Below are 26,669 nucleotides of genomic sequence, written 5' to 3'. Positions count from 1 at the left end.
ATCCATTCAAAGCTTTTAAATCTCCTCAAGTAGTTAATCTCTTATGAAAACAAACTTCTATTCAGACCCCAACATCAAAGTCAGCTATCCTTTAAAAGCCTCTTTAAGCTGTCAATCAAACTGTGAACTCAGAAACCCCCCCCCCGGATATAATTTAGATTTTGAAACTCAGCCAAGCATTCATAATGATATAGGAAAGTGTCAACAAAAAGCTCTACAGAAACTGTATGACCAGATGCAACTTATTTTTCTAACCTACCCCTGTCAATCAAAGCAGGCCAGTAGAGTGCTTTTTTAAACCTCTCAGTTACAGATGCAGCCTGTTTTTTTTAAGTTTAAAGAGTGAAAGCATTTAAAAAAACTTCAGGTCATGACAGTTACGCAGACCTTATCTGCTCTTCAAGTGTGTTTACATCTGCTGCATCAATTTCTCGCTCCTACACTGTGGCTTAAGGCCCTTGCAACAGCCAAAATAGCAAAACAGCCAGCACTGAGTTCAAATGGCCCTGCTGAGTATGGGCTTCCTTCCTGTGTGAATCACATTCCACCCCTTTTCCCTACCGGCAAAAACTGGATCTGTTGGAAATAGGGGCAGGACTTCCACATATGGGTCCCGTCCACTATTTCTAAAGGTAGACTCCACGAAAATCCTGCCCTCAGTGTTTGTTTTCACCATTTCTAAATATAGATATGAGAGTGGGCCATTTTCAATCTACCAGTACCTCAATACTCACTCCTTTATGATTGTCAGCGCCCCAAAGATCTTCTCCCTAGACTCTCTCAGCACTGAGTTAAACAGCATTCAACCTTTCAGGATTTATTTGTTTTGAGCCTATTTAACCACTATGACTTCTATCGCATTTACAATGAAGTCATGAATAATTTTACTTAGGACACCTTCATTGCTCTTATCTTCCCTTGAGAATACCTGGAGGGGGTAGTCACTTAGTACGTTTGCTATTTTAAGATCATCTTTAGTTTCCATACAAAATACACTATATCTACGGGTTCCCCTTTATCTGCCCTACTTGGTATAGACTCAAAGTACTCTAATAAATTTGTCAAACAAGATTTCCCTTTCACAAGACCATGATTTTCTAAATGTGCTGCTACAACCTCCTTAATAATAGATTCTAGCATTTTTCCAATGACAGATGTTAGACTAACTGGACTGTAGTTTCCTTTCTGTTCTCCTCCTTCCTTGTATAATGGTGTTACATTTGTGATTTTCCAAAGCCAGGACCTTTCCAGAACCAAGGGAAGTTGGCTGGAAGATTACAGCCAATGCATCCACTATCTCTGCAGTCATTTTCTTTAAGACCCTTAAGGCCTTCACGTCTGGGGGACTTCTCAGCCTTTAGTCCTATTAGCTTTCCAAATACTTTTTCCTCTATACAGCCTCACAAGAAAAGTTTAGGGCTCCCATACCTGAGGCTCCCCCCCAACATTTTCTCCAGTGAGACTCACTCAGAATTCCCTTTCCTGTCTGCGTTCCGGTGGGCAGGCATAGCTGACTTATTTTTGCATGGCAGTCAATGGCGTCCTACCTGGATTGATAGAATGGTAAAGAGGCCTGGCAGTTAATATCACTATGGCTGCAAGCTACAACCGGTTGGTGAGAAAATTCATGATTCTGCGGTGTCCCACTGTGAGTTAAAAATCAATCTTCTCAAATTTCAATAATACAAGACAGGGGTTATTTTCTTTCCTTTGTCATGTTATCATTGGAATGATCCTTCAGCATTTCATGTAGCCAGCTGATTGCAAATTAATTCAAACTCAAATTATCACCATGTGTAAACATGTTTATTTGATCAGTAATCAAAGGGCTCAGGCTTGTAGCATTCTGTTCTGTTCATATAAACAAGTGCCTCCTGAACATAGGAATCACTATATACATTTGTTAAATCTGCATCTCCTCTCTGCACAAAAGGGCATGTAATTAGTATGATGCTACAGATCAGTCCCACCTTTTTCTCGTACTGTTGTTGTGGAAGGGGATTCAGTCTTTGGTGTCCTCAGCCGTTTGCTTCTTCTTTCTCCATCAAGTCCTTTGGATGAACAGCCATCTTCTTCACTATCTCTCCGACTCACTTCGAGACTGCTTGACCGTCTTTTGGATCCCTGCAATTTACATTCAACTGAGGTCAAGTTTACTTTATGTAAAATGATTCTTTTTTAAGTAACAAAATAAATCATTGATTTGTGTGATATCAGTTGAAATTTACTTCTGCATTTATTCCCCCAAAAGATAAACAAAATGATGCATTAACAACTCAGAACACAAAGAATATGGCCAAGGTGGCAGCTTCCCCTACTCCATTTACTATCATCACATTGAAGATTGCAGTTCTTGAAGTGGTTCAGCTAGCGAATACAACATAGAGGAAGTGCAGCACTGTCTCATAGTAGCGCTATTGATCAACTATGAACCCTGTCGCCTCTTTTCCTCTTATTTCCCCTTCCTTTTCTTCCCAGTTCCATGATGACACTGGCAAAAACATCTCAATCAAGGGCAGGGTTTATCACATAAATAGAAAGAAAGGCTAAGGATGGTCAGAAAGAAAGAACTGCGGTTTATTATGTACTAAGGATGCCACAAAAACACTTTAAATCTATTGAATTTTCTGAAGTGCAGTGACTGTTGTTATGTAAGCAATTGCAACATCTAATTTATTTTGATGATGTTGGTCGAAAGGGAAAAGTGATATCCAGAAGAACTTGCTTTTCAAATAGTGCAATGGATCTTTTGTGCGCATCTAAACAAACAATTAGGGTTTTGGTTCCATGCTCACCCGAAAGACAGCACTTCCAACAATCCAGTATTTTTCAGTACTGTACCAAATTGTCAGTCTCAATTACATACTTTAGCTCTGGAATGAATGTGAAGCAATAACTCACATGAGTCAGATGTGAGATTTATATCATCAAAGCCAAGGTAGCACTCAGCATTTGAAATCTGCAAACTGTCATCCTCAGGAGAGTTACAATCCACCACAGACTATTTTCAACCACATGTTTAATCACTTAATCACCACTCATTCTCATGAAGGAAAGCCAGGACGGTGATTACAATTGCACCCTGGGCTTGACCGCATCAATAGAGAACATCATGCCATTAATATAGAAAAGTGTTCCAAATTGCTTCACTAAATAATAAGACCAAACTTGACAACAAGCCATAGGAAGAGATATTAGGATGAATGACTAAATCTTGGTCAAAGAAGCAAGTTTTAGATGAGAAATAGGAAGGGACCAAGAAGAGACCCATGAGGGACTCCAGAAATGACAGTATGGGGACAAGAAGCCATTGCAGGAAATTCTCTGGCTACGACGCGATAAGAAAGGGTGGTGTAGACTTTTGCACTCAATTGAGCAATGGAGAGGCGCTGGAGTAGGATGTTGTGGTCAACCGAGTCAAAAGTTGCAGAGAGATTGAGAAGAACAAAGAGGGATAGTGTACCACACTCACAGAGGATTTCATCTGTGACTTTAATTAGGTCTGTATTAATTAATACAGTACTGTTGCATGGTGGAAACCTGACTGGAGAGGTTCAAAAATGAGATTGTGGGAAAGATGAACAAAAATTTGGTAAGAGTCAAAGTCATTTTTTTGAGGAGGAACTTGATGATGGTAGATTTGCAAGGGAGGGGAGAGCACACTTACAATATCAGCTAGCATGGAGGCCTCATTCGGGCCTTAATATAGATAAAGCAAGAGTTAAGTTCAGTTTCTTTCACTTTTGCTAGAGGTGGAAGACAAGAGATGGAAGTCTAGATTTTCTGATTATGTAAATGCCGGCAGTGATCAATTTAGAATAGATGGGCTACCGGTGGCATTAAAATTTCATCAAAATCTGGGATCCGATGTCTAAATCTGAGAAGTTTTACTTGTTAAAACAATGGGTGGAATTTTATGGCCCCTCACCACGGGGGTGGGGCCATAAAATGCGGCCATTCAAAAGTCCATTGACTTCGACAGGACCATAAAATCCCGCTGGCGTAAAATTCCCCCCAATATCTTTTGCAATCTCAGCTGCCCAGAATTAGTCCAGCAATTTTCACAGTCCACTAGCTAGTGTGCATGCTGAGATGGAATTAGGGAATGATATTTTTATAACAGTTTTAAAGAACATTAAATCTTTACACCTATATTGTTTTAAATTACACTTGATCAAGTTACAGCATATCAATGTTGGGAAATGGAACTTTCCATTTCAGACACAGCGTCAGCATCAAGCATTCCCATATCAGGTAAGGAAGCTCCGTAAACTCTGCCTAACAATATGCTCAGCACTAACAATGTGCTCAGCACAACATTATGCTGCAGTACGCCAGGCCACTTGTTTCCCATTTCATAGACCAGCCAACTTCTGCCTTTTCAGAACAAGATTGCAAATTTAGTGCCACATTTGGGCAGTTTTTTTACTGTATGCCTGGATTGATTAATTTGATAAATCACTTCATATAATGCCCTGAAGGCTGACAGTGGAGTTTGTCTTACCTGGATTTGAATTCAGTGTTTAGCCAACAAGCCTCTTATGCATTAGTTATGTAATTGGATTGCAATATGATTTGAAATACTGTGACACACGATGCAAAACAAAGAAAAAATAATATAACAGCAATCTATTTTGGTGTGAAAGTGAATAAAGATTTGCTGTTGACAAGCACACTAAAAAGGTAAGTGGATGGGCTAGATGCGGTCTTACATATGCATAATAGAAAAGTGTTAGTTCACCTTATCACTAATGACAATTCCTTAAAAGGGGCAGTATTCTGAGCTATTTCTCATATGCCCCTCATGGGTAGAAAAGGTCTTATTACAAAAAAGGGAGGTACAATATTTCTTATGTAAAACATCATACCATTTTGTCAATGTCAAAATCCCTTTCTGCATATCAATTCTTATTGCAGTACTACATTATAGATTTGATGATAAGACATTTTACACATATGACATACCTGTATTTTCACCACTAACTTCAAATACTTAAGTATTCAAACCTCATTTCATAAAACAAATCTGGCCAATCCTAAAGATGACAGATTTAATTGTTTTGTGATTAATGCCGTCACTCGATTCATTTAGCCCACTGATACAATAAGCTGTAGTAAAAAAATACTGAAATTAACATTTTTAACAGTGTTATGTGCTTCGTGATACAGAACTCTTATTTCATCATCTTAAATTACTGCCATCACTATCACCTGCAAAGTACCTCATTCTTTCACCTTCAGTCTGTCCGCAAGCATGACCCAGACCTCCCTGTTGCTTGCCATTTCAACACTCCACCGTGCTCTCATGCCCACATGTCCATCCTTGGCCTGCTGCAATGTTCCAGCGAAGCAGTGGAGGAACAGCACCTCATCTTCCGACTAGGCACTTTACAGCCTTTCGGACTGAATATTGAGTTCAACAACTTTAGATCATGAATTCTCTCCTCCACCCCACCCCACCCCCTTTCTGATCCCCCTTCTTTCCAATAATTTATATAGATTTTTCTTTTCCCACCTATTTCCATTATTTTTAAATGTATTTCCATCCATTGTTTTATCTCTACCTTTTAGCCTATTTCGATCCCTTTCCCCCACCTCACCCCCACTAGGGCTATCAGTACCTTGCTCGTCCTGCTTTCTACCCTTAATGTCACCTATTAGCGCATTTCTTAGCTAATATCACTACCGTCAACACCTCTTTGTCCTTTTGTCTATGAAATCTTTTGGCAATCTCCACCTATCACTGGCCCTCTATCCAGCTCTACCTGTCCCACCCCCTGTTAAACCAGCTTATATTTCAACTCTCTTCAATTTTTCCTTAGTTCTGTTGACGAGTCATACGGACTCGAAACGTTAACTGTATTCCTCTCCACAGATGCTGTCAGACCTGCTGAGTTTTTCCAGGTATTTTTATTTTTGTTTTTGTATCTCATTCTTTTGTTGTACACCTCAAAATACTGTCTACACAAATCAAGTTTAGATGCACAAAGTCAACTAGTTCAACTGCTTGGTATCTTACACATTTCAAGTAGACCCACTACATGAAAAGTCCACATGTCCATCATCATGCTTTACTGAAATCCAACACTGGTTGTGCATTTATGTTTTGTTCCATTGCAACATTTCTTTGTTCAAACTCAGGGTAGCTTGAGCAAGATTTTGACCACTGTTCAACTTTGAGCTTACAGGCAAGTATTGTATATATATATTTTTTCAAGACTGAGGCTGGTTGATTTTTAAGGGAAGTCGAGGGCTATGGGGAACAGGCTGTTGAGCTGATGAGGTCGATTTCAGCTAAGTCATTATCGTATTGAGTGGTAGAACAGACTCCTGCACCTAGTCCTTATGTTCTTATAGGTGTTGTTTAATTTATTGCACACTACCATGGTATGTTATTTTACTCATTTTAGGTCCAGATCTTGTAGTAGTAATGGCAGTCAAACAGTCTGCTTCTGAAACTGACAACAACTTCTAGAATCTGCATATGCATTGTGAAATGCAAAAATCTGAAGTTGTTGTCACTGATTCTATGCTTAGTATGCACAGTTGAAGTCCCCTTTACTGCAATCAATTAGCAATCACTGAACTGAACACTATTAACTTCATTGCAAAAAAAAAGCTCGAAAAAGTAGCATCTTGTTGAATGAGGCATAACAACTTGTATTTAATATGGTACCTTTGACACAATAAAACATCCCAAGGCACTTCGTGGGGCAAAAACAAAGGGATATTACTGCAGATGACCGAAGGTTTGTCAAGTTTTAAGAAGTCTCTTAAGGGAGGATAGTGAGATAGAGAGAGGGAGGTTTGGAGAGGCAATACCAAAGCTTAGGATCCTTACACCTGAAGGCAAAGCTACCAGTGGTGAGATAATTCAAATTGGGGATGCTTAAGAGGCCTGAATTAGAGGATTGCAGATATCTTGAGAGTTATGGGGCTGCAGAAAATTATAGAGTTGGGAGGGGCGAGGTGAGGGAAAGATTTGAAAACAAGGATAAGAATTTTAAAATCAAGGTGCTGCTTAACTGGGAACGAGAATTTAATGGTGTACTAACTTCATAATTACTGAACAGCCTTCCTGTTCCTGGAAAACTCAAATTTAGATTTGTCGAATGTAAAACTTTTCCAATACAATAAAAAAAATTCATGCTTTTAACTTTGTTATTTACGATATTTCAGCTTAAACCTTAATCCCATATGTACACCTCAATCCTTTATTTCGCTCTCAGAAAACTTTTTAAATTAAAATTGAAAAATTCAGTACATTTTTCTTTCCAGTATGCTATCTGAGAATTGTTCAATGGGATTGGTTGTTTACCTTGCTTGCTGACATTATTCAGGGAGAGTGGCTGAAGTCAAAAAAGGGCTGAAAATCTTTTGTGATGAAGAATTGTGCAAACATTATAATGCAAAGTGGCAAAGTCATTGCAGTGTGAAGGGCCGGAAAATTAGAACACTTTATATAATCCGTGGTGAAATGCAAATGTTTCTAGGCCACTTCAAATGGGTGGAATTGTAAAAGTGCCATGAGATAAATGCTGTAAAATAAAAGCAAAATACGAAGGAGGCTGGAAATCTGAAATAAAAACAGAAAGTGCTAAAATGCTCAGATTTGGTAGCATCTATGGAGAGAGAAACAGAGTTGACATTTTGAGTCGAATATTACTCATCTTTGGATTCTAAATCTAACAGCCACCTGATCTGACTGATGCTCCAGTTACTTCAATATAAAGAAACAGAATATGAACCCCAGCGAAGAATCAGTGATACCCAAGAGTGGGGGTGGAGAAGTGATTGTATGTGGGGAAGGGCGGGGGGGGGGGGGAGTTCGGAGAAAGATGAGGTGCCAAAAAGAGGGGAGGGGCAGGAGGAAGTATGGGAGGGAGTCACCTGTGAACAAATATAAAAGAGGAAGAAAGCCATTGGATTTCACAATTGTCTTTTTTGTTTGGTTATTGTTGTTCCAGCAATAGCTTGTAAATTTGGAATGTGAGGAGGAAAAATATGTGAAGGAAAAAATAAAGATATTTAAAAATAGTTGGGAAATCATATACAATAAGCTGTAAGTGTAAAAGTAAGCAATTTTGCCTGCTGATCATACTCTCTCTCTCTCTTGCCCTGAGCTGCCTTCTTCTTCCCCTCAATCTCCCTCTCCTTCCTCAGTCTGTCTCTCTCTTTCCCCCCTGCCTCTCACATTCCCTCTCTCTCTCCCTCACAGCCACAGCTGAAGTGCTTTACTTGCACTGGATCTGCTGTCATGTTGGCCTCCCTCTCTTGTCTGAATTCGCTGATGCCGGTGCCAAGATCCCAACTTCCTTCTTTTCTTTTATATTGAAATAGGATGGTTCTTGTAACTGGGATAGGGGTGAGGTGTCTGGAGGAGTCTGTTATTTATAAATAATTTTTAAAAGATTCACCTCAGTGCATCCTCCCGGCTGCTGCCAGAAACAGCCCCCCTTCCCATTCTCAATTAAAATCTCACAACTAAAAGGGTTGCAAAAAATAAATAATTCCAAAGGGAGAGAAAAAAGTGTCAGCTATCCACTGACTCAAGTTCTGAGGTTCTACTCTGAAGAGAATTGTTTCTGTCTCTTTCTCTTCAACTCCGGGAAAAGTTCTTTTTTGGTTTAATTCTCCTGTCTCTCCCATGCTGCTGCTCTAGCTCCTCCAATCACAGGCTCCCTTCGTCCCACCCTTGTTGCTCCTCCAATCAAAGTCTGGCTGCTCCAGCTCCTCTAATCACAGGTTCCCTCATCCCCCAATCACTGGTTATTTCTCTAGAGGAGTAGCAAGAGTACGAATGAGGGAACCTGTGATTGGAGGAGATGGAGCAGCAGCATGGGAGACAGAATCTGTGATTGTAGGAGCAGCTCCTTACAGATTCTGTCTCTCCCACACTCGCTACTCCTCCAATAACAGCTCTTAGTCAGTTCCAAGTCTCACCGAGAGCAAAGTTGTGATCTTTTTTTAAACCCCGCCAGTTGGACTAGCTCCAAAGTCGGAAGATAAATTTAAGCCAATGTCAGAAATCTGCCAAAGGTTGGAAATGTCTCACCCCTGCATTATTGTTGCTGAATGCCTGTAGATCCCCAACTTGGCGCCACATTCAAACTGACATTGGGAGAGAGGAAGTCCATGCCATGGAGATCACAAGGTTTTCTTTAAAATCAGTGGTAAGCACAATCGCTTTGCTGCTGACTGCACAACCCAGGCCTTAAAAGTCCTAATCTACTCTGTTCTATCCAGTATTTATTCACAGTTATACATTTTAGTAATTTATATCACAAAATTATATATTTTTTCTTTTTGGCTCATACAAATTTGTCTGAGCTAATCATTTTAAAATGCATTCCTAGAGTCACTGATCAGAAAAATTCCTCTGGTTTGGTTTTAGAACCTGAAGCTAATGCAGAAATAAAATCAAATCATCATCTTATAAAACTGGGCAGAGCTACATCACACACCTATGTTTGACATTGCTCAATGAAGATTGTGGTCATTAGAACAAAAGAAAATTGACCCTTGAACAAGGAGAAAAAGAGGTTAAAGTTTACAAATTACCTGAATGGTCTGCTGTTCCTGATTTAATCTGTTGGAACCAACGATATCTTCCTTCTTAGTGCATTTGAACTTCTCTCCAATACAGCTAGATGGGTTTGCACTGCATCTAGCTGAATTAGGTCCTTTGCATTTAGAAACTGGATTCTTCACTGAACCATCCTTCTTTTCTTTGGTAACAGTACGTTTGACTGGTCCAGCAGCATAATGTTCTTTCTCATTACATATACCTTTAGGCATTGATTGATCCGCAACTGTAGATAATTTGGAGGATGTTGTATTTCCACGTGCTAACTCCGGTATGGTCACTACTTCTAAACTCCTGTCACTTTGTGGTTCTACAACAGGAAGGTCTTTATGACTATGGCTGTGATTAACTAAGGGCTGGTTGCTCAATGGCAAAGAAGTAATTATTCTTTGTCCTTTTTGCTCCTTATTTTGAACTTTTCCATTTTCACCGACATCACCCATTGAATTATTAGAATTTTCATTTGCAATTCCTTTATTGGTTTTACCTATTTTGTCTATCTTGATTGTGGAAACCATATTTTGACGATCCTTCTGACCACTTTTGCTTTCAGAAGGTAAACGGCTTAAATCAACTACATTTGCACCACTGGAGGCTGATTGGTTCAAATCTTTGGAAGGAATACCTTCCTTACTTAATGCATTTGGAGTGAATGATTTAGGATTATCCTTTTTATTTTCAATTGCAAACAGTTCCAAAGCCCGGTTACGAACAATAGACTCCAAGTTGGATAATGGTGACTCCATTATCTGTAGCTTGTCTTCCTTTGTCTTTTCTCCATAGTTCTGAGGTGTCCACATAGCCCCCAAATGATGTGGGCTTTGAAATAAAGTATACTCTCCTCTGGAAGATGTTAAACCATAAGGAATTCCTTGAGCTAGTGGCAACTGTGGTGCTGAACAGCTGCCATTAGTTAACAATGGTGAATGATGAAATGGAGTTTTATCTCTCGCTAGATAAAGGTGGTTAATGACCAATGGGGGATATGCATTTGAATGAAATGATGCCACTTCACTGGGGGTGGATACAAAACAGCTGTGCGAGTGATTATTAGTTTTTTTTACACCATGACCTCCATATGCATCTTTTTTGGGCTCCCCGCTTTTGTTGCCATTGGAAAATGACAACTGGCAATCTCCTTGGTAAACAATTGAAATTGGTTCTTGTTTAGCAGCACTCTTAGAATCTTCATTACCAATCTGTAACATAGATGCAGGTATAGCATTGGCCACACCAACAAAAGTCCGCGGATTACGGTTCACCAGGTTGCTGGAACCTTTTACCCAGGACCAAGTTGGGTTCAATGGCTGCAAAGTTAAAGGATCAATTGGATTCTTTTGAAGAGTAGCCCCATTTCTTATAGTATCCGGAAAAACCACAACAGGAGATGTTAAACCAAAGTTTCCTTTAATACTGCTAGCACTGTAGCTACCCTGAGGTATTCGTGGGGAGAGACCATCACTTTTAGAGTGCAGTAGAGAGAATGATCCATCTCCTTTAACAGGTGTTAACACCGGCATAGGTGGTGTTTTCCGCAGCTCAGGGAAAGAATTCTGTTTAACCCCTATACCATGACAGCTCGATTTTGCTGACAAATCAAGAGGCAGGTCATGGGAGCCCTCTGGATATATCTGCTTCTCAAGTTGAGGTGGAGATCTGAATACTATGAATGGAGGGTGTGAGTTTTCTGAGAACCCAAGTGAGGGCTGCTGAGTAGAACTGCGCTCAGGAAGTTTAGGTAACCGGATATTTGGGCTCTTCCTTCCCAAACATAATTCACTGCCCGGGTTGAAATAAATGTGGGAAGTTTGTAATGAACTATGTGATGTGGAAGATAAAAACTGTTGCTTCTGAGATGATTCTGATTGAGTTTTTGTTTTTGCAAAAGAGGAATGAGGGTAATCAGTAGTATGTTTGACCTTGGATTCTGAAGTCAAAGTTCTGCTGAGCATAACTGGATGGGAATATGAATGTAGATCAGATTCTAAATTAGTGCTGCCACCTTTACTTTGTAAAATTGATGGCACCGTCTGCACTCCTCTAACTCCTAAAGTTGTTGGAAGGGGCGGTGCAACATGAGGATGGTCTAAGTTTGGTGGTATGTACATCAAATGTGGACCCTGGTTAAACACTGGTGAAAAATAAGGTTGAGCAACATTGTGTAAATTTTGGGATGATGATAAACAAGGTTTGTACAGATTTAATGAGTTCAGTCCATCAAATGGGTGGTGACTCCCTGATTTAGCATTGTCTATTTGTGAATCAATCCAGGGAAGTCCTCGATACTGAGCCTTAGTCCCAGGAGTCACTTTTTGTTTTATAGTCTTTCCTGGTTCCCCAATGTTATCCTGAGTGCAAGTAGTTTTTGACAGAGTTTGTTGTGCTTTACGATGCATGCCCACACTCTCCAAATTTTTCATTTTGCTATCTCCATTTTCTGGCATTTCCCCATGCAGCAATTTACTTTCCACATTGGTAACTCTGTCAGTCTTTAACTGCGTGTCTGAAGTGGTCATGAAGGTGACCTCCTCTTCTTTTGGAACAGATCTTTCAGGCTCATTATCCTTGCAATTTTGAAGTCCCTCCTGCAAAATGTTACTTTCATCCCCCTCGACTTGTTGGACACCATTGCTCATTCGTTCAGTCGCCACCTAAAAAGATATGGCAATCAACAGAGATTTCAATAAGCCTAGTTTTCCTATAAAACACTAACACTATATCATATCACTACTAATAACTGTTTGTTTCAAATTAGTCGTGAATTAAAGTCCAAATTTTAAAAATAATCTTGAAGTGTCAGAGGTAGAACTGTGCTACTGGGAGTCACTCAAAAGTACTGACGTATGAATAATTGTAAGGAAAAACTTTTTTACATCCTGCTCTCCCGAAGCCACTGATGCATTCTGGGGTATGGGTCCACTGTCATCAGCAGCTCGAGTAAATCACTCAAGCACCTATTTCTCTGAGTTTTTAACAAATTTGTCTTCAGACTATGAAGGGTGTCACAAGCCCACGTTTATTGCCCTTCCCTAACTGCCTGCAGAAAGTGGTTATGGGCCTAAGCAACAATAAGTTTTACAATTATGTGGCTTGTTAGCTATTTCAGATGATACTAAAGCTCTAATTTTAATGTCGTGGAAGTCCAGCCAGTGGGGCTGAGGTGGATGGGGAGTCATCCAGCTCTCTGCAGCTTGAGACCCTGAAGATATTAATCCCAGAGCCTCATGTATATGAACTCGGTCGGTTTCCCACTCGAATCAGAAAGAGAGGCAATGGAGGCAGCATAAATAGAGTGAGATACAGGGCCCTCAAACAGATCGTGGACCTAAACAGTGGCAGCAGCATAAATGGAGTGGGAAACAGGGTCCCCATACAAGGCACAAGACCTGAGCAGTAGCAGGAGGATGAGCGGTGGCAGGAGCAGTGGTGGCAGCAGCAGCAGAGCAGTAGACAGGGCCCCCAGACAGAACACAGACCTGACTGGCAACAGGAGAAGGAGAGAGGGTCCCTGGGTTGAGCACAGACTGGAGCAGTGGCATTAGATAAACAGAACCTGAGACTGGGCACCCAAAAAAAGTGTAGATCTGAGTGGCACCAAGAGGTGCAGCAGTGGCTGCAGCACATAGAGCGAGAGACAGGGTCCCCGGACAGAACACAGACCTGAATGGCAGCAGGAGAAGGAGTGGTGACAGCAGTATAGAGTGGGAGACAGGGCCCCAGACATTGCGCAGACTTGAAAAGCAGCAGCAGAAGGAGGAGACAGGGCCCCTGAACAGAGTGTGGATCAGAGCAGTAGTAGCAGATAAACAGAACGTGAGACAGGGCGCCCAAACAGAATGTGGACCTGAGTGGTGCCAAGAGGAGGGGTGATGCAGCAGTAGAGGGGGGAGCTAGATTTGATAGAACACAGACCTGAATGGTGGCAGCATATATTCAGCTAAAAACAACGAAAATGAAGAAACAAAGAGTGATGGCATCGGACAGCAGGTAGGTAATTGGTTGGTGACTATTAGTGCATTTTTTTGTCTCTCCAAGCTAGGGCAATTGTTTAAACTAGTAACTGGAGAAATACATCCATTACCTTATTTAATTTAGTTCATGTTGTTCACTTAATTTATTAATCCATAAATTATAATTTAAAAATAAACTAATTACATTTATTCAGGCTATCAATAAACAAATAAATGTGAGCAGAGATGGGAGGGCAGGCCATCTCCTGGACGGTGGCACATGGGAGTTTGTGGACAGCGATATGGTCCTGGATTTCCATAACTGCAGGAAATGTCTCTGCCTCCACTGTCACTCCAGCTCAGAGTCACTGGGCTGGAGTAGGAGTTAGAGAAACTCTGAAACATGAGGGAGGTGGAGAAATTTCTAAGTAGTTTTATCCAGAACACGCAATCACACCCCAGAGAAAAAGGAGCAAAAGGAGGGTGTGGCTATTAGAGAGCAGGGTGCAGGGACTTAGGAGAGGTTGAGGAGGGGGTCCTGCTGATTAACTGTAGGGAGAAGAAGAAAGACTGCAGGGAGGACAGCCACAATGCAGATCAAGGCACCATGGCTCAGAAGACTGTTCAAAGGTCAGAAGAGCAGAATAGAAATGTGGTAGTGTTAGGGGACTCTATAAATCAGGGGGGTAGATAGCATAATCTGCAGCTATGAACAAGAATCCTGTAGCCTGTGTTGCCTACAAGCTGACAGGGTAAGGGATATCACATGATGGTGAGAGAGGAATTTTGAAAAGGGTGGGGACAATCCAACTATTGCTATTGGTGTCGGAACAAACAACTTAAGTAGAAACAGGGAGGAGACCCTGCCAAGGGAATATCAGGAGTTAACGGACCTTGTAGTAATGATCTCTGGATTATTGCCTGAGCAACATGCAAACTGGCTTAGAAACAGTCAGATCAGGAGCATTAACATCTGGCTAAGAAGCTAATATGGAAAAGAGGCATTTCTTTTCATGGAACATCTAGAAACCGAAAATATAATAATAAAAAAATCAACATGGATTTCAAAAGGGAAAGTCTTGTTTGACCAACCTTGTCGAATTTTTTGAGTAGATGAGGGTAATACAATAGGTGTAATTTATCTAGATTTACAAAATGTCTTTGATAAGGTACCATGTAATAGACTAATAAATAAGGTCAGGGAATGCAAGGTCAGGGGTCAAACAGCAGGATGGATAGCTAGTAGTAGGAGTAAAGGGTAGTTATTCAAAAGTGGTAGAAGGTGGAAAGTGGTGTTCCACATGGATCATTGCCACCACTGGTGTTCACAATTTATCTTAACAATTTAAAGCACAGAATTGAAAAATCAGTCTCTAAATATGCAGATGACACCAAATTTGGGGACTGGTAGTGGCTGAGGAACTGAGGACTGCAACAAATATGATTTGTAGCTGGTTTCCTTCCCTTTTCAGAGTTTTCCACCCATTTCATTATTATCCTTACTCTGGCATCTGGGAGATACCGCATAAAATCATCATAGAATGGTTGTAGCATTGAAGGAGGCCATTTGGCCTGTTGTGTCTATACCAGCTCTCTTTAAGAGCAACTCAGTTAGTCCTTTCCAGGTAGCCCTACAAATTTTTTCTCCAGCACAACCCCAGGCAGTGTATTCTAGATCCTAACCACTCACTGTGTAAAAAAGCTTTTCCTCATATCGCCGATGGCTCTTTTGCCATTCACCTTAAATTGATGGCCCCTGGTTCTCGACCCTTCCACCAATGGGAATAATTTCTCTCCATCAACTCTAGCTAGACCCTCATGATTTTGAGCACCTCCATCAAATCTCCTCTCAATCTTTTCTTCTCTAAGGAGCACAACTCCAGCTTCTTCAAGTGATCTATGTAACTGAAGTTCCTCATCCTTGAAACCATTCTCGTAATTTTTTTTTTGCACCCTTTCTAAAGCCATCATATCCTTCCTAGAGTGGACACAATACTCCAGTTGAAGCCAAACCAATTGTTTTATAAGGTTCATCATAACTTCCATGCTTTTGTACTCTATGCCTTTAATTATAAAGCCAAGGGTCCTGTATGCCTTTTTAACCACTTTCTCAATCTGCACTGCCACCTTCAATGATTTGTAGACATATACCCCCAGGTCTCTCTGGTCCTGCACCACTTTTAGAATTGTACCACTTATATTGCCTCTCCTAGTTTTTTCTACCAAAATGTATCACCTCACACTTCTCTGCATTAAATTTCATCTGCCTGAGTCCACCCATTCCACCAGCCTGTTTACATCCTCTTAAAGTCTATCACTATCCCCCTCACAGTTCACAATACTTCCAAGTTTTGCATCATCTGAAATTTTGAAGTTATACTCTGTACACCCAAGGCTAGGCAGTGGTCTCAACATCAACCCTGGGGAAACCCCACTGTATACGCTCCTCCAGCATGAAAAATAGTCTCTCACCACTACTCTGTGTCCTGAAACTCAGCTAACTTCTTACCCATGTTGCCACCGTCCCTTTTATTCCATGAGCTTCAAATTTGCTGGCAAATTTTATGGCACTTTATCAAATACCTTTTGAAAGTCCAAGTAGGCCACATAAACTGCATTACCTTTATCCACCCTCTCTGTCAAGTGATCAAAAAAATCAAGTTAGTTTAAATATGATTTGCCTTTAACAAATCTATGCTGGCTTTCCTTAATTAATCCACACGTGTTCAAATTACTTAAATTTAATCTAGATTATAATTTCTAAAAGCTTTTCCACTGCCGAGATTAGAATGACTGGCCTGTAGTTAATGGTTGATCTTTACATCTTTTTTGAATAAGGGTGAAAATTTGCAATTTTCCAGTCCTCTGGCATCACCCTTATATCTAAGAAGGGCTGGAAGATTATGGCCAGTGCCTTAACACATTATTCAGGACTTAGCTATGGATGAAAACAAGCTGGCTAGCCTCATAACCATGACATCCCATATTAACCACTCTCCAGTTATTCTCAAAGATACAGTCTCTCTATTTCTTAAGGGTAAACCATGGTATTGTGGTGTTGCTCTTAATTGCTCTCTTCTTCATCTGATATTTGAATGAGATGTAAATGGGCTGACAATTTACTATTAGCTATTTTGTGCTACCAGCCAAGACAATTTCAGTCTCAGGGAATCAAAACCAGTGCACTATTCAGGCAGGGTAAGATGGCAAGCCATAGGAGGTGAGAGAAGGCAGATAGCAAGTGTGAGGAAGGAGAAGGCGATAAGAGGATGGAAATAGGTGGGCATGTTGGTGAAGAAAGGAGGAGCAGAGGGAGGGGGAGGTGGAACTGGAAATGGAAGGGAGAGGGTGGGGGGGACAAGGAAAGGAAATGGAGAGAATAGGAAGGCAAGATAAAGAAAGAGGAGTGGGAGTTAATGGGGGGATTTCCTGCACAATCCCCATATCCCTTGATTGCCTTAGAATCCAGAGATCTATTGATGTCTGCCTTGAATATACTCATCAATTGAGCATTCACAGCTCTCAGGTATAGAATTTCAACGATTCAAAACTCTGAGCGAAGAAATTTTGCCTCATTTCAGTTGTAAATAATCGAGCCCTTATCTGAGATTGTGACCCCTAGTTCTACACTCCCTGAAACATTTTCCCAGCATCTACCCCCTCAAATCCATTAAGAATTTTGTATGTTTCAATGAAAGCTCATATTCTTCTAAACTCCAGAGAACATTCTTTTGGCTGCCTTCCATCTCCTAAGATGATAGTTTGTGCCGTGGTGGTCAATGCTGCATTATGCATCACCTGGTGTGGTTCAGGAGCCCCATTCTGGCAGGGCTCAGGAGACCCACTCTAGCACGGCAGTCTCTGCTGTATTTGCTGCAGAAGACGACAGTGGACTGAGGTGTATGATTCACTGGCCTCTTGTTTTTTCTGGGCTCAGCCAGCTGATTGCCTCTTCCAAAGCCTTCCAAACAGTCAGCCTTCAGAGGTCACAGCTGTCAGCCACTGTCTCCCAGTTGTCACTGTCAAGGTCTGCGATCCTCATATCCAGAGAACACAGGCCTAGCCTACTCAATCTCTCCACATAGCGCAATCCCTCATCACAGGAATCAATCTAGTAAGCCTATGTTGCATTCTCTCTAAAACAAGTGTATCTTTCTTTAGGTAAGGAGACCAAAGGGTTTAAACTAACTCAGCAGGGGTGTGAGAACCAGGAGAGAATATTAGAGTTTAATACCAGCGTGCACAAAATGCTGGGAGATGCAGGTAACACTAAAATAGAGCATAGTAAGTCAATAGATGGAGTCGGAGTAAGGGAGCAAGTAATGAAGTCTAAATCAGGGTTACACTGCATCTATGTGAATGCATGGAGTACAGTTAATAGAATTGGGAGTTACAGGCACAGACTGCCTTGTGGGATTATGGTGTTGTGGCGATAATGGAGACCTGGCTTAAGGAACGGCAGATCTGGGTATTAAATATTCCTGGTTACAAGGTGTTTAGAAAAGATAGGAAAGGGTAAAAAAGGGGTGGCATTTTTGGTTAAGTAGAGTATTGCAGTACTGGAGAAAGAGGATGTGTCAGAAGATTCAAGGGCAGGATCGATTTGGCTAGACCTAAGGAATAAGAAGGGTGCAATTACATTGCTCGGTGTAATATATAGACCACCAGCTAGTAGGAAGGATATAGAGGAACAAATCTGCAAGGAAATTACAGAGAGATGTAAATATCATAGAGTAGTTATAATGGGGGACTTTAATTACCCGTAAATAGGCTGGGATAGTGGTAGTGTAAGGGGCAGTGAGGGACAAGCGTTCCTAGGTTGTGTTCAGGAGAATTTCCTACAGCAGTACGTGTCCAATCCAACAAGAAATGAAGGCACTGCTAGACCTGGTTCTTGGGAATGAGGTGGGCCAAGTAGATCAAGTGACAGTGGGGAACATTTAGGGGACAGTGATCATTGTATCATAAGGCTTAGGATGACAGTGGAAAATGACATCGATCAAACCAGAGTAAGAATAATCAACAGGCAGAGAGCAGGCTTCAATGGGGCAAGAATGGAGCTGGGGTGGATAGACTGGACTCAAAGGTTGGTGGGAGAAACAGTAGCTGAACAATGGGCTACCTTCAAAGAGGAGATGGTTTGGGCACAGTCAAAATATATTCCCTCAAAAGGGAAGGGTAGGACAAGCAAATCCAGGGCTCCCTGGATGACAAAGGAGGTAGAAATTAAGTTAAAGAAGAAAAAGTGTGCATATGACAGGTGTCAGGTAGCAAATACAATTGAGAACCAAGCTCAATACAGAGGTTCAGAAGGGATGTGAAAAAACAAATACAAGAAGCAAAGAGGGATTATGAAAAAAGACTGGCAGCTAACTTAAAAGGAAATCCCAAAGTATCCTATAAGCACATCAATAGTAAAAGGGTGGTAAAAGGAGGAGTAGGGCCGATTAGGGACCAAAAAGGGGATTTTAACATAGAGGGAAGAGGCATGGCTGAGGTGTTAAATAAATACTTTGCCTCTGTCTTTACCTACAAGGCAGATGCTGCCCAGGCCATGGTGGCAGAGGAGGAAACTCAGTCACTAGAAGGGTTTAAAATTGATAAGGAGGAGGTATTGGATAAGCTGTCAGTAATTAAAGTTAATAAGGCACTGGGTACGAATGAGACGCATCTAAGAATATTGAAGGAAGTGAGAATGGAAATTGCAGAGGCACTGGCAATAATCTTTCAATGTTCCCTGGATTCCGGGGAGGTGCCGGAGGACTGGAGAATTGCAAACATTACGCCCTTAGAACCATAGAACACTACAGCAAAAAGGCTGTAAAGATCTGCCCTGCAGTCTACAGACCAGTCAGTTTAACTTCGGTGGTGGAAAAACTTCTCGAAGCAATTATTTGGAATAGAATTAATAGTCACATAGAAAAATGTTGATTGATTCGGAAGGGTCGGCATGGATTTGTTAAAGAAAAATCATGTCTAACTAACTTGCTGGAACTTTTTGAAGCGGTAACAGAGACGTTTGATGAGGGCAAGGCCATTGATATGGCGTATATGGACTTCCAAAAGGTATTCGATACAGTGCCACACAACAGACTTGTGAGGAAAGTTACAGATCATGGAATAGAAGGGACAGTAGCAATGTGGATACAAAATTGGCTGAGGGATAAGAAACAGAGTAATGGTTAACGAGTATTTTTCGAGCTGGAAGAAAGTTTGTAGTGGAGTTCCCCAGGGGGTCAGTATTGGAACCCTTGCTTTTCCTGATATATATAAATGATCTAGATCTTGCAGGGCACAATTTCAAAGTTTGCAGATTACACAAAACTTGAGAGAATTGTAAACTGTGAGGAGGACAGTGTAGAGCTCCAAAAGGACATTGGCACATTCGTGGAGTGGGAAGACAGGTGACAGATGAAGTTCAATGTGGACAAGTTTAAGGTGATGCACTTTGATACAAGGAACATGGAGAGACAGTGTAAAATAAAGGATACTATTCTAAAGGGTGTGCAGGAGCATATATGTACATAAGTCTTTAAAGGTGGCAGGACAGGTAGAGAGAGCTGTTTGTAAAGCATAAAGTATTCTAGGCTTCATTAATAGAGGCATAGAGTGCAAGGGCAGGGAGGCTATCATCAACTTATATAAGACACTGGTTAGACCTCAGTTGGAGCACAGTTCTGGGTGCCAAACTATAGGAAGGATGTGAACGCATTGGAGAGAGTGCAGAAAAGGTTTACAAGAATAGTTCCAGGGATGAGACACTTCAATTATGAGGAAACATTGGAGAATTTGAAGCTATTTTCCTTGGAGAGGAGAAGGCTAAGAGGAGGCTTGATAGAAATTTTCAAAGTCATGAGGGGTCTGGATGGAGTAGATAGGGAGAAACTGTTCCCACTCGTAAACGGATTGAGAACCAAAGGGCATAGTTTTAGAGTGTTTTGCAAAAGAAGCAAATACGAGGAGAGAAAAAGCTTTTTCACACAGCGAGTAGTTAAGGTTTGGAATGCAGTGTCTGGAAGTGTGGTGGAGGCAGGTTCAATTGAGGCATTCAAGAGGGCAATGGATGATTATTTAAATAGAAACAATGTGCAGGGTTACAGGGAAAAGACAGGAGATTGGCATTAAGTTAAAATGCTCAGACAGCCGGTGCAGACACGATGGGCTAAATGGCCTCCGTCTACACTGTAACAATCCTGCAATTCAAACTGTACACGTGCTTCAGATATGGTCTCGCCAAGGCCCTATACAATTGCAGTACTACTTCTTTACTCTTGTACTCTAATCTCTTTGTAATAAAGGCTAACGTACCATTTGTTTTCCTAATTCCTTTCTGTATCTTCATGTTAACTTTCTGTAATTCATGTAAAAGACACCCAGGTTCCTTTGAATACCAACATTTCCCAGTCTCTCAACAAATAAGGGATATTCTGCTTTCTTATTTTTCCAGCCAAAGTGGATAATTTCACGCTTCACTGCACTATATTCCTTCTGTCACATTCTTGCCCAATCAGTCCTTTTCCTTCTCCAGGTAGCATCCTTGATTATTCTACCTCAGATGGAATGGAGATCAAACCCTGTACTGTTGGTGCGCTGTCTAGCCAATTGTTGAGTCCCATGCAATCACTAACTCTGTCTAAATCTCTTTGCAGCCTTCTTACAACCTCCACAGTTTAGTTTCCCATCTGACTTTGTTATCAGTAAATATGAATACAGTACACTCAGTCCCCTCATCTAAGTCTAATAAAGACTGTAATTAGTGGAGGGCCCATCAGTGATCCTTGCGGTACCTCACGAGTAACAACTGGCCAACCAGGAAATTACCCATTTATTCTTATTCTTTTTTCTGTCAATTAACTAATCCTCTATTCATGCTAATATACTGCCCCAAATTTTTTATAATTACCTCTTCTATGGCACCTTATTAAATGAATTTGATAATCCAAATACTGGTTTCCCCTTATGCATCTTATTAGTTACACACTCAAAAAAAGCTCTTAAGAGACTTGTTTAACACGATTTCATTTTCATAGATCCATGTTGACCCTGCCCAATCATTTTATGATTTTCTAAGTACCCTGTTATAATTCTAGCATTTTTCCTATTAATGATATTAAGCAAACTGGTTTATAGTTTCTTGTTTTCTTTCTCCCTCCTTTCTTGAAAAGTGGGGTCACATTTACTACCTTTCAATCCACGGGGATTGTTCTAGATTCTAGGGAATTCTGAAAGATCAAAACTAATACCTCTGCTATCTCTAGCCACCTCTAAAACCCTAGGATTTAGGCCATCATATTCAAAGGATTTGTTGGCTTTTAGTCTCATTAAATTCTCCAATACTATTTCCCTACTAATACTAATTGCTTTAAATCCCTAATTCTCATTAGACACTTGGGGCAGAATCTTCTGTTCGGCGAGTGGGGTGCAGGGGCCCGCTCGCCGACGCGTAAAATGACACGGGGTGACGTTGGCGTGCGTCCCGAAGTCAGCCCGCGTCATTTAGATTTTCAGTTTGGCGGGCGCGCAGCCGGCCTATTAAAGCCATTAATAAAGTAATTAACGTGAATAATGGACCTACCCATCCAACCTTAAGGTTGGCAGGCAGGCTGAGAGCCTAGGCGGGCTTCTGAAAAAACATGAAACCTCATCCACGGGCGGGTAAAATTTTTTTAATAAAATGTTTAAAGAAATTGAAGGGTGCCCCCTTCCTTCAACAGCCTCCTTGCCACATCAGGTTCCACACTCCCACCAAGGTCTGCCCCACTGCGGGTGCTCCCTCCACCCTGGCCTCTCCATCAAGAACCCTCGCTGCCTTTCCCGTTCCCCCCCAGACCTCACCATCGTGAGACCACCCACACTTATCTGGTCCTGGGCTCTGGGACTTAGAATCTGGGGACTGCTTGTAGTCATAGTCCTGGACACTGCTGCCACTGGCGCTGCTGAGATTATAGAGCTGCCAGCCAATCAGATTTAGGCAGGACTTCCACTTGAGTGAGGGGCAGAAGTCCCGTCTCCAGCCAATTAACACTCCATGGAGCATTAATTGGTTGCGGGGCAGTTTGTATCAGTGGGGAGAAGTGCCCCACATAGCAGGATGGGAAAACCTGCAATCCAAAAAATCCTGCAAAAATATTTGTTTAATGTCACTGCCATTTTATTTCCCCATTATAATTTCTCCTATCTCTGCCTCATAGTTGTTTACTTTTGCTGATCTTTTTATATAGGTAAACAAGCTTACAATCTTTTTCTCTCTCATTAGTTTACTCTCCTATTCTGTTTTCTCATCCTTTATCAATTTCTTGGTCCACTTTCGCTGAATTCTCAAATTGTCTCAATACTCACCACTCTTTATGGCAACATTATAACTCTCTTCCTTTAATCTAATCTCTGAAGAAGAGTCATATTCGACTAGAAATGTTAACTGTTTCTCTCTCCACAGCTGCTGCCAAACCTGCTAAGTATTGACATCTCTCTTACTGCTTTTGAATTTACCTTTTCCAAAATCCTCCCACCACCCTCCAAGCTTCATTAGTTTACAGTTCTATCAAAGAGACAGATTAGCTTTGGAGGGAGGAAAACAGTCACAATATTATATTCACATAATTTTTCAATCCATCACAATGTTAGTTACATTGCCTCAGTTGACATCATTAATGATTTAATATAAAATTTATAATTGACTGAGTGCATAGTGAAAGAGTTCTTTCCTTGTTTGGACAGTAAGTGACAAAGGATCATCAATTTCATACTGTGTCTGAGAGTTTGGGAGATTAAGAGAGATTTCTTTATGCAGAGCGCTACTAGAGCACGAAATGCTTTCCACAAGGAGTGGCTAAGTCAAACAACAATGTACCTTTCAACAGAATACTTGATAAATAGTTGAAGCAGGTGATACTGAGCTACGGGAAGACATTGGAACAATGAGGTTAGTTCTGGGTTCTAGCAAAAGGCCGGCATAGATAGTGAATTTAATGCTGTTAATTTATATGGTTCTGAGGGTCCATCACTGGCCTAATTCCTGACTGCAGATTACGATACTCCTAATTTCCATGCTATTCTATATAATTAATCAGAACTAATTGGCACTATATGGTCTAACAGTTTCAGGCCCACTCTGCTTCAGCACTGAACTGCTATTCAACCCAAATTCAATTTCTTACTGAGGAGGCTGGCTAAACAGCGAATTGGCAATCACAATCATGTAGGCAGGCCTAACATTCTACTTAGTAATGACCTAGCATTATTGCTGTAAGCATTAAAGACTATAATGCTGAAAAACTTGGAAAACTGGGAAGGCAAAGCCAATTGGAAAGTCCAAGAAAACACAAAGATTACAAGCCTGGCTTGAAAGGAGAGGCCTGGTACTAAGACTTGTCAAAAAACAGCATTGCAAGGGCATAGTTTTGAACATAAAAAAGGTATAATATAATATATATTGAATCGAGAGAAGAACAAAAAATCTAATGCTATCAAGTCCAGATTAAAGAATAAGGTTCAGTTCCATAGGCAATTCTGTTGCACAGTGTGTAATAAAAGTATGCTCCCACCGCTCAGATTTAGAATCAAGTCAAGGCCAAACAAACAGAATAAAAATTTTCCACTGTGTTTGGATGAGCTGATCAAACTTGCTTACTTCAATGTGGTTGTTAATACAAGTATCTTCCGTCCCTACTGGCTGTGCAGCACTTTTCCTGGATTCTGCATCTGTGAGTGAAGATCTCCTATTAAAGAAAATGATTAATTATTACGAGTAGATCTCCTGTGACTATGTCATGGGTAGTCTAAGGACAGGAGCACAGTTTATGATGCTTGTTATAGTTCCACTCTAAAGTCTCAGGTGAAGATTCAAACTCTGTTGCTGCTATTAACATGTTGCATGTAAACTGCATCTATATTATTCATTCTTCAATCAGCATTATTATGCCTCCATGCTCGATGTCACTTTCTAGAGCAAAAAACATGCTATGTGCTTCACTGCCAGCACTGGTCCATGTAAAAGTATACATATTCACAAGTAACTGAGATAGGTGACAAACAAGTTCTCTTCATAGATATCATTCACTCTCAATCATTCTTTAAGGATGGAATACATCAGCCAGTTTCCATCCAGTTTACTCGCAAATTTAAACTGAGGATTACCCTCCAAATCCCTGCCTATGCCTGGCCTACTATACTGGGATTGATCCATTGCCTTATCAATCAATTATCACTGGTCAATGAGTTTGCTAGGAAACACCCTGACCAAAGAAAGACTATTATTGATGATTTCTAGAAATTTGTGACAACTCTCTTAGTAGCAATTTTAAACTAATAATCTTTGTCACAACTGAGTCTTTATCCACTCACTCTATCAAAAACCTTTTAGAATTTAAAAAAAACTTTGATTCAAGTCTCATTATGGTATCTCTGCTCCAATGATATATTTATATTATAGTCTTTCCTCACATCTATGGTTTCCTATATTTAACTATTCTTATGAACCTACACTGTATGCTCTCTGTTTCTTTAATGTCCTTTCAATAACCACAGTGTTCCATTTGTAGCCTAACCAATGTTTTATACAAATGTATTATTTATTTGCTCATCTACTCTATGCTTCTAAGGATATACGAAATTGTTAGAAGCTACTATTGAAGAAGCTATAGCAGGGCACTCGGATAAGTTCAAGGCAATCAGGCAGAGTCAACATGGTTTTGTGAAAGGGAAATCGTGTTTAACCAACTTATTGGAGTTCTCTGAGGAAGTAACATGTGCTGTGGATAAAGGGGGGACTAGTGGACATATTGTACTTAGGTTTCCAGAAGGCATTTGATAAAATGCCACATCAAAGGTTATTGAGGAAAATAAAAGCTCATGGAAGAGGGGGATGGATACAAGATTGGTTAGCTAACAGGAAGCGGAGGGTAGGCATAAATGGGTCTTTTTCAGGTTGGCAAGATATAACGAATGGTGTGCTAGAGGGATCAGTGCTGGGACCTCAGCTGTGTACAATTTATATAAATGACTTGGATGAATGGATGGATGGTATGGTTGCCAAATTTGCTGATGACACAAAGATAGGTAGGGAAGTAATTTGTGAAGAAGACATAAGGAGGTTCCAAAAAGATATAGATAAATCAAGTGAGTGGGCAAAGATCTGACAAATGTAGAATAACGTGGGAAAATGTGAAATTGTCCATTTTGGCAGGGAGGATAAAAGAGAGGCATATTATCTAAATGGTGAGAGATTCCAGAGCTCTGAGATGCAGAAGGATATGGCTGTCTTAGTGCATGAATCGCAAAAGGCTAGTATGTAGGTACAGCAAGTAATTAGGAAAGCTAATAGAATGTTATTGTTTATTGTGAGGGGAATTGCTTACAAAAGTAGGGAGGTTATGCTTCAGTTATACAGAGCATTAGTGTGACCACATCTTAAGTACTGTATTCAGTATTAGTCACCTTATTTAAGGAAGGAAGAAAATGCATTGTAAGTAGTTCAGAGAAGGTTTACCAGACTAATACCTGGAATGGATGGGTTGTCTTATAAGGAAAGGTTGGGCAGGTTAAGCTTGTATTTGCAGCAGTTTGGAAGAGCAAGAGCTAACTTGATTGAAACATATAAGATCCTGAGGGAACTCGACAGGGTGGATGTGGAGAGGATGTTTCCTCTTGTGGGAGAATCTAGAACTAGGGGTCACTGTTTAAAAATAAGGAACCGCCCATTTAAAACGGAGATGAGGCAAAATTCTTTTCTTTGGAACACTCTTCCTGAAAAGGCAGTGGAAGCAGATTATGAATATTTTTAAAGGCAGCGGTGGACAGATTCTTGGTAAGCAAGGGGGTGATAGGTTATCGGGGGTAGGCTGGATGCAGATTTAAGGTTACTATCAGATCAGCCATGATCTTATTAAATGGTGGAGCAGGCTCGAGGGGACGAATGGCCCACTCCTGCTCCTTGTTAGTATTCGTATGTACCCAAAATGCTGTTGGCCTTTATTATGGCTTTATTGAACTGCACTCGCATTTTCAGGATTTATTCACATTCTTCAGCATCTTTCCATTGAATGCACACTCCGATTCCTTATTTTTCTCCCAAAGTCCATCATCTAACACAACCATTTTAAATTGCATCTTCCAACTGTTTGTCTGATCTATTG

General features: G+C 40.7%; 1 protein-coding gene across 8 annotated transcripts in view; it reads right to left on the bottom strand.

Moving 5' to 3' along the window:
- LOC144683741 (BCL-6 corepressor-like protein 1) overlaps nt 1-26,669 on the bottom strand; it is a 308,871-nt gene that overhangs the window by 100,333 nt on the left and 181,869 nt on the right. For all 8 annotated transcript variants that reach the window (XM_078547078.1, XM_078547081.1, XM_078547074.1 and 5 more), the window contains 3 exons: nt 24,167-24,254; nt 9,562-12,237; nt 1,971-2,124 (listed from right to left, as the gene is read on the bottom strand). In XM_078547078.1, the coding sequence (XP_078403204.1) occupies nt 1,971-2,124; nt 9,562-12,237; nt 24,167-24,254 (2,918 nt within the window). The remainder of the gene's footprint in view (nt 1-1,970; nt 2,125-9,561; nt 12,238-24,166; nt 24,255-26,669) is intronic.

The sequence above is a fragment of the Cetorhinus maximus genome, chromosome 8 (assembly GCF_964194155.1).
Source record: "Cetorhinus maximus chromosome 8, sCetMax3.hap1.1, whole genome shotgun sequence".
In the NCBI taxonomy this organism is placed as follows: domain Eukaryota; kingdom Metazoa; phylum Chordata; class Chondrichthyes; order Lamniformes; family Cetorhinidae; genus Cetorhinus; species Cetorhinus maximus.
The sequence above is the reverse complement of the archived record's forward strand: the minus strand, read 5'-3'. Positions and strand labels throughout refer to the sequence as shown.